We start from the raw sequence: 7,473 nt of genomic DNA, 5'->3' as shown, positions 1-7,473 counted from the left end.
CACTGGAAGGGGCTGCCCAGGGAGGTGGTGGAGTCACCATCTCTGGAGGGGTTGAAGAAAAGCCTGGCCATGGCCCTTAGTGCCCTGGTCTAGTTGCCATGGTGGTGTCAGGGCAATGGTTGGACTCGATGAGCCCAGAGGGCTCTGCCAACCTCAGTGACTCTGTGAGAGGCAGCAGCAGCCGGGCCTGGCACTGCCAGGGGGCCGGGACCCCCACCAGCCCCCTCCAGGACCCCCCAGCTGGTGCCAGGGCCAGGGCTGGGTGCCGGTGGAGCCCCTGGGGCACGGCCCGGGCAGGGGCAGAGCCGGGGGCAGCAACGGCGGAGGAAGGAGCTGGGGGGGGGAAGGAGGAACGAGACGGAGGTTTATTGACCGCAGAGGCTGGAGCCAGGAGTGGGCAGGGGGCCGGGACCCCCAGCTTGGGCAGGGGTGGGCAGGGGAGGAGGCCGGGACCCCCAGCCTGGGCAGGGGTGGTGGCATGGGGCTGGGGAGGGGGCCGGGACCCCCAGCCTGGACAGGGGTGGGCAGGGGTGGGCAGGGGAGGAGGCCGGGACCCCCAGCCTGGGCAGGGGTGGTGGCATGGGGCTGGGGAGGGGGCCGGGACCCCCAGCCTGGACAGGGGTGGGCAGGGGTGGGCAGGGGAGGAGGCCGGGACCCCCAGCCTGGGCAGGGGTGGTGGCATGGGGGGGGGGAGGGGGCCGGGACCCCCAGCCTGGACAGGGGGGGGCCGGGGTGGGCAGGGGAGGAGGCCGGGACCCCCAGCCTGGGCAGGGGTGGGCAGGGGGCTGGGGAGGGGGCTGGGACCCCCAGCCTGGGCAGGGGTGGGCAGGGGGCTGGGGAGGGGGCCGGGACCCCCAGCCTGGGCAGGGGTGGGCATGGGAGGGGGCCGGGACCCCCAGCCTGGGCAGGGGTGGGCAGGGGAGGAGGCTGGGACCCCCAGCCTGGACAGGGGTGGTGGCATGGGGCTGGGGAGGGGGCTGGGACCCCCAGCCTGGGCAGGGGTGGTGGCATGGGGCTGGGGAGGGGGCCGGGACCCCCAGCCTGGACAGGGGTGGTGGCATGGGGCTGGGACCCCCAGCCTGGGCAGGGGTGGGCAGGGATGGGGGGTGGGCTCCAGTGTGGGGGGGCAAAGTGCTTCCAGTCCTCGTTGAGCGTGGGGGGGGGGGGCCAGGCCGTATTCACAGCGGGGGGTGGGCAGGGGGCTGCGGGGGGCTGCGGGGGGGGGCAGAGGCCACACTCTCCTCCCTCGGGACCCTCGTGCCCCCCCCCAGCCCCCCCCCGGGTCAGGGGGGGGCAGAAGCGACGAGGGGGGGCGACAGAACATCAAACGGCGCCGGGGATGGGGGGGGGGGGTGGGCACAAAGTGGGGGGTGGGGGGCACAAAGGGGGGGGGCGGGGGTGGATTTGGGGGGGGGGGGGCTACTCCTTGGCCCGGCCGATGATGGCGAGGATGTAGAGGAAGATGTTGATGATGTCGGTGTAGAGGTTGAGGGCGGCGAAGATGTACTCCTCGGGGCTGAGCGCCAGCTGCTTGTTGCCCAGGATGAGCTGCGTGTCCACGGCCAGGAACTGCGGGGGGGGGGGCGAGGGGGGGGCGTGGGGGGGGGTACCGGGGGGGGCAGGACCCCCACAGCCCCCCCCCCAGCAAGGCCATCACCCCCCATCACCCCTGAACCCCTCCCACCCACAGCCTGGGGACCCACAGCCTGAGCCCTGGGGGTCTGAAAGGTGGGGAGGGGGTGTGGGAGGGGTGTGGGGGGGGGCACGGGGGGGGCAGGACCCCCACAGCCCCCCCCCACCACCATCATCACCCCCCAATGCCCCCGGCTGGGTCTGGGGTCCTGAACCCCCCCCCACCCCCCCTACCCACAGCCTGAGCCCTGGGGGTCTGGTACATGGGGAGGGGGTGTCAGGGGGGCATAGGGGGTGTGGGGGGGCAGAGGGGGGGACACGGGGGGGGCAGGACCCCCACAGCCCCCCCCACCACCATCATCACCCCCCAATGCCCCCAGCTGGGTCTGGGGTCCTGAACCCCCCCCCACCCACAGCCTGAGCCCTGGGGGTCTGGTACATGGGGAGGGGGCATCAGGGGGGGCACGGGGGGGGCAGGACCCCCACAGCCCCCCCCCCACCACCACCACCACCCCACCATGCCCCCAGCTGGGTCTGGGGTCCTGAACCCCCCCCCCACCCACAGCCTGAGCCCTGGGGGTCTGGTACATGGGGAGGGGGTGTCAGGGGGGGCACGGGGGGGGGCAGGACCCCCACAGCCCCCCCCACCACCATCATCACCCCCCAATGCCCCCGGCTGGGTCTGGGGTCCTGCAGCCCCCCCCCCCCCCACAGCCTGAGCCCTGGGGGTCTGGTACATGGGGAGGGGGTGTGTGGGGGGGCACAGGGGGTGGGGGGGGGGGTCACGGGGGGTGTGGGGGGGGGCACGGGGGGGGGTAGGACCCCCACAGCCCCCCACCAGTGGGGCCATCACCCCCCAATGCACCCGGCTGGGTCTGGGGTCCTGAACCACCCCCCCACCCACCCACAGCCTGGGGTCCCACAGCCTGAGCCCTGGGGGTCCAGTACATGGGGAGGGGGCATCAGGGGGGGCACGGGGGGGGCAGGACCCCCACAGCCCCCCCCCACCCACCACCACCCCCCCACAATGCCCCCAGCTGGGTCTGGGGTCCTGCAACCCCCCCCCACCCACAGCCTGAGCCCTGGGGGTCTGGTACATGGGGAGGGGGTGTGGGGGGGGCACAGGGGGTGGGGGGGGGGCGCGGGGGGGGGCACGGGGGGGGCAGGACCCCCACAGCCCCCCCCCCCACCATGCCCGCAGCTGGGTCTGGGGTTCTGCACCCCCCACCCACAGCCCGGGGTCCCACAGGCCGAGCCCTGGGGGTGCGGCGGGTGGGGAGGGGGTGTCGGGGGGGGGGGTCCCACGGGGGGGGGTCCCCTCTGCAGCCCCCCCCCCACTCACGCAGGTGAAGAGCAGCGCCCCCAGGGACGCGTAGACGATGTCGAGGATGCGGCTCCGGATGAAGATGCAGAGGAGGGAGAAGAGGACGAGGACGACGAGGCAGATGACGAGGACGCCGCGGCACGAGGTGAAGTCGTACTTGGTCTGGGGGGGGGGGGGTCAGATGGGGGGGGGGTGAGACCCCTGCCCCGGACAGGGGGGGTTCGGAGACCCCCACCCCAGCCAGGGGGGTCATACACCCAGTTCCGAGCCCCCCACCCCAACTGGGAGCCAGGGGGAGCCATACACCCAGTTCAGGGACCCCCACCCCAGCTGGGGGGGTCATACACCCAGTTCAGGGACCCCCACCCCAGTTGGGGGGGGTCATACACCTGGTTTGGAGACCCCCACCCCAGCTGGGAGTCGGGGGGGGGGTGTGCCCAGTTTGGAGCCCCCCACCCCAGTTGGGGGGGTCATACACCCAGTTCAGAGCCCCCCACCCCAGTTGGGGGGGTCATACACCCAGTTTGGAGCCCCCACCCCAACTGGGAGTCAGGGGGCGGGTATGCCCAGTTTGGAGACCCCCACCCCAGTTGGGGGGGGTCATACACCCAGTTCAGAGCCCCTCACCCCAGCTGGGGGGGGTTATGCACCCAGTTCAGGGACCCCCACCCCAACTGGGAGTCAGGGGGGTCATACACCTAGTTCAGGGACCCCCACCCCAGTTGGGGGGGGTCATACACCCAGTTCAGGGACCCCCACCCCAACCAAGGGGGTTTGGAGCCCCCCACCCCAGCAGGGAGCCCAGGGGGGTCATGCACCCAGTTTGGAGCCCCCCCACCCCAGTTGGGGGGGGTCATAGACCCAGTTCAGAGCCCCTCAACCCAGCTGGGGGGGGTTATGCACCCAGTTCAGAGACCCCCACCCCAGTTGGGAGTCAGGGGGGTCGTGTGCCCAGTTTGGAGCCCCCCGCCCCAGTTGGGGGGGTCATACACCTGGTTTGGAGACCCCCACCCCAGCTGGGAGTCAGGGGGGGGTGTGCCCAGTTTGGAGCCCCCCCACCCCAGTTGGGGGGGTCATACACCCAGTTCAGAGACCCCCACCCCAGCTGGGGGGGGTTATGCACCCAGTTCAGGGACCCCCACCCCAACTGGGAGTCAGGGGGGTCATACACCTAGTTCAGGGACCCCCACCCCAGTTGGGGGGGGTCATAGACCCGGTTCAGAGACCCCCACCCCAGTTGGGGGGGGTCATAGACCCAGTTCAGAGCCCCTCAACCCAGCTGGGGGGGGTTATGCACCCAGTTTGGAGCCCCCACCCCAACTGGGAGTCAGGGGGGGGTGTGCCCAGTTCAGAGCCCCCCACCCCAGCCAGGAGGGGTCATGCACCCAGTTCAGAGACCCCCACCCCAACTGGGAGTCAGGGGGGGGATGTGCCCAGTTTGGAGCCCCCCACCCCAGCTAGGGGGGGTCATACACCCAGTTTGGAGCCCCCACCCCAGTTGGGAGTCAGGGGGGGGTGTGCCCAGTTCAGAGCCCCCCACCCCAGTTGGGGGGGGGTCATACACCCAGTTCAGAGCCCCCCACCCCAGGGGGGTCCCCCAGCTGCCCCCCCACCCCCCCCCGGCGCCCACCTGGAGCGAGAAGATGACGACCGAGAAGCAGACGGCGACGGTGATGCCCACGGCCATGATGACGGCGTCCGTGTCGTAGAAGCTGGCGATCATGCCCACCATGTAGGACAGGCTGACGGTCAGGATGGACTGGGGGGGGCACACGGGGGCACGGTGACACCGGTGGCACCGCTGGGGGGCCGGAGGGGGGCTCGGTGGCCCCCGTCCCCACAGCCATGACCCCTCGTACCCACAACTGTGCCCCCCGTCCCTCCCCATCCCCACAGCCACCCCCCTGCACCCACAGCCGTGCCCCCCCGACCCCACAGCCACCCCCTTCACCCACACTGTGCCCCCCATCCCCACACTGTGCCCCCGTCCCTCCCCGTCCCCACAGCCATGCCCCCCGTCCCCACAGCTGCCCCCCTGCACCCACATCCATGTCCCCCATCCCCACAGCCGTGTCCCCCGTCCCTCCCCGTCCCCACAGCCGTGCCCCCCATCCCCACACTGTGCCCCCCGTCCCCACACTGTGCCCCCGTCCCTCCCCGTCCCCACAGCCGTGCCCCCCATCCCCACACTGTGCCCCCCGTCCCCACACTGTGCCCCCGTCCCTCCCCGTCCCCACAGCCGTGCCCCCCCTCCCCACACTGGGCCCCCCGTCCCCACACTGTGCCCCCGTCCCTCCCCGTCCCCACAGCCGTGCCCCCTGTCCCCACAGCCACCCCCCGTCCTCACAGCTGCCCCCCTGAACTCCACAGCCGTGCCCCCCATCCCCACAACCATGCCCCCCGTCCCCACAGCCACCCCCTGCACCCACAGCCGTGCCCCCCATCCCCACACTGTGCCCCCTGTCCCCCCCATCCCCACAGCCACCCCCTGTCCCCACAGCCACCCCCCTGCACCCACAGCCGTGCCCCCGTCCCCACAGCCGTGCCCCCCCCCATCCCTCCCCATGCCCACAGCCGCCCCCCTGCACCCACAGACGTGCCCCCCCGACCCCACAGCCACCCCCCGTCCTCACAGCTGCCCCCCTGCACCCACATCCATGTCCCCCATCCCCAGAGCCGTGTCCCCCATCCCTCCCCGTCCCCATGGCCGTGACCCCCCCGTCCCTCCCCATCCCCACAGCTGCCCCCCTGCACCCCACAGCCGTGTCCCCCGTCCCCAAAGCCAGCCCCCATCCCCACAACCATGCCCCCCGTCCCCACAACTGTGCCCCCTGTCCCTCCCCATCCCCACAGCCGCCCCCCTGCACCCCACAGCCATGCCCCCCGTCCCTCCCCGTCCCCACGGCTGTGACCCCCCTGTCCCTCCCCTTCCCAACAGCCGCCCCCCTGTCCCCACAGCCACCCCCCTGCACCCACAGCCGTGCCCCCCATCCCCACAGCCGTGCCCCCCATCCCCACAGCCACCCCCCTGCACCCACAGCCGTGCCCCCCATCCCCACAACCGTGCCCCCCATCCCCACAGCCGTGCCCCCCATCCCCACAGCCACCCCCCTGCACCCACAGCCGTGCCCCCCATCCCCACAGCCACCCCCCATCCCCACAACCGTGCCCCCCATCCCCACACTGTGCCCCCCATCCCTCCCCGTCCCCACAGCCACCCCTCTGCACCCACAGCCGTGCCCCCCGTCCCCACAGCCATGACCCCTGTCCCTCCCCATCCCCACAGCCGTGCCCCCCTGTCCCCACAGCCGCCCCCCTGCACCCTACAGCCGTGCCCCCCCGTCCCCACATCTGTGCCCCCCATCCCCACAGCCGTGTCCCCCATCCCCACACTGTGCCCCGCATCCCTCCCCATCCCCACAGCCACCCCCCTGCACCCCACAGCCATGCCCCCCGTCCCCACATCCATGCCCCCCATCCCCCCCCATCCCCACAGCCATGCCCCCTGCACCCACAGCCGTGCCCCCCCGTCCCCACAGCCCCCCCCCAGACACCCCCCCAGACCTCGGGGCCGCGGTGCCGGGGTTGCCCGAGCCCCCCCCTGCCGAGCCGGTCGCCGGCGCTCACCAGGGCCACCAGGTTCCAGGGGTGCTTGCGGCGGAAGTCCCCGCAGCAGCTGAGGACGATGAGGGAGATGAAGAAGATGGCGTAGGACACGTAGTAGGTCCAGACGTTGCGCCGCACGAAGCCCTTGGCGCCTCCCACGAAGGTGAAGACGGCCACGAAGGCGAAGGTGACGCTCAGCTGGAGGGTGAGCACCAGGAACACCTGGGGGGGACGGGGGGGGCAGGGCTGGGGGGGTGGGCTGCGACCACCAAGGGTCTGAAACCTCCACCAAGGATCCAGAACCTCCATCCCTGGGGTCCAAAACCTCCATCCCCAGGGTCAAACCTCCACCAAGGATCCAGAACCTCCACCAAGGATCCAGAACCTTCATCCCTGGGATCCAAAACCTCCATCCCTGGGGTTAAACCTCCACCAAGGATCCAAAACCTCCACCCCCAGGACCCAAAACTTCCACCAAGGATCCAGAACCTCCATCCCTGGGGTCCAAAACCTCCATCCCCAGGATTAAACCTCCACCAAGGATCCAAATCCTCCCTCCCTGGCATCTAAGACATCCACCCTTGGGATTAAACCTCCACCAAGGATCCAAAACCTCCACCAAGGATCCAAAACCTCCATCCCTGGGATCCAAAACATCCATTCCCAGGATTTAAACCTCCACTGAGAATCCAAAACCTCCATCTCTGGGATCCAAAACCTCCATCCCCAGGGTTAAACCTCCACCAAGGATCCAAAACCTCCATCCCTGGGATCCAAAACCTCCATCCCCAAGGTTAAACCTCCACCAAGGATCCAAAACCTCCACCAAGATCCAAAACCTCCATCCATGGGATCCAAAACCTCCATCCCGAGGGTTAAACCTCCACCAAGGATCCAGAACCTCCATCCCT

At 71.1% G+C, this 7,473-nt stretch overlaps 1 protein-coding gene across 1 annotated transcript; it reads right to left on the bottom strand.

Annotated features, from left to right (window-relative positions):
• Window positions 1-348: 348 nt before the first annotated feature.
• Window positions 349-6,886, bottom strand: GRINA (glutamate ionotropic receptor NMDA type subunit associated protein 1). Its single transcript, XM_068424703.1, has 4 exons — window positions 6,584-6,886; window positions 4,587-4,715; window positions 2,975-3,118; window positions 349-1,569 (listed from the first exon to the last, which is right to left on the bottom strand). Exons 1-4 carry the CDS (start codon window positions 6,869-6,871, stop codon window positions 1,420-1,422), a joined length of 711 nt encoding a protein of 236 aa, XP_068280804.1. The 5' UTR covers window positions 6,872-6,886; the 3' UTR covers window positions 349-1,419.
• Window positions 6,887-7,473: the final 587 nt, after the last annotated feature.

The sequence above is a fragment of the Nyctibius grandis genome, unplaced genomic scaffold, assembly GCF_013368605.1.
Source record: "Nyctibius grandis isolate bNycGra1 unplaced genomic scaffold, bNycGra1.pri scaffold_201_arrow_ctg1, whole genome shotgun sequence".
In the NCBI taxonomy this organism is placed as follows: Eukaryota; Metazoa; Chordata; class Aves; order Nyctibiiformes; family Nyctibiidae; genus Nyctibius; species Nyctibius grandis.
This window is presented reverse-complemented; position numbering and strand designations above follow the sequence as displayed.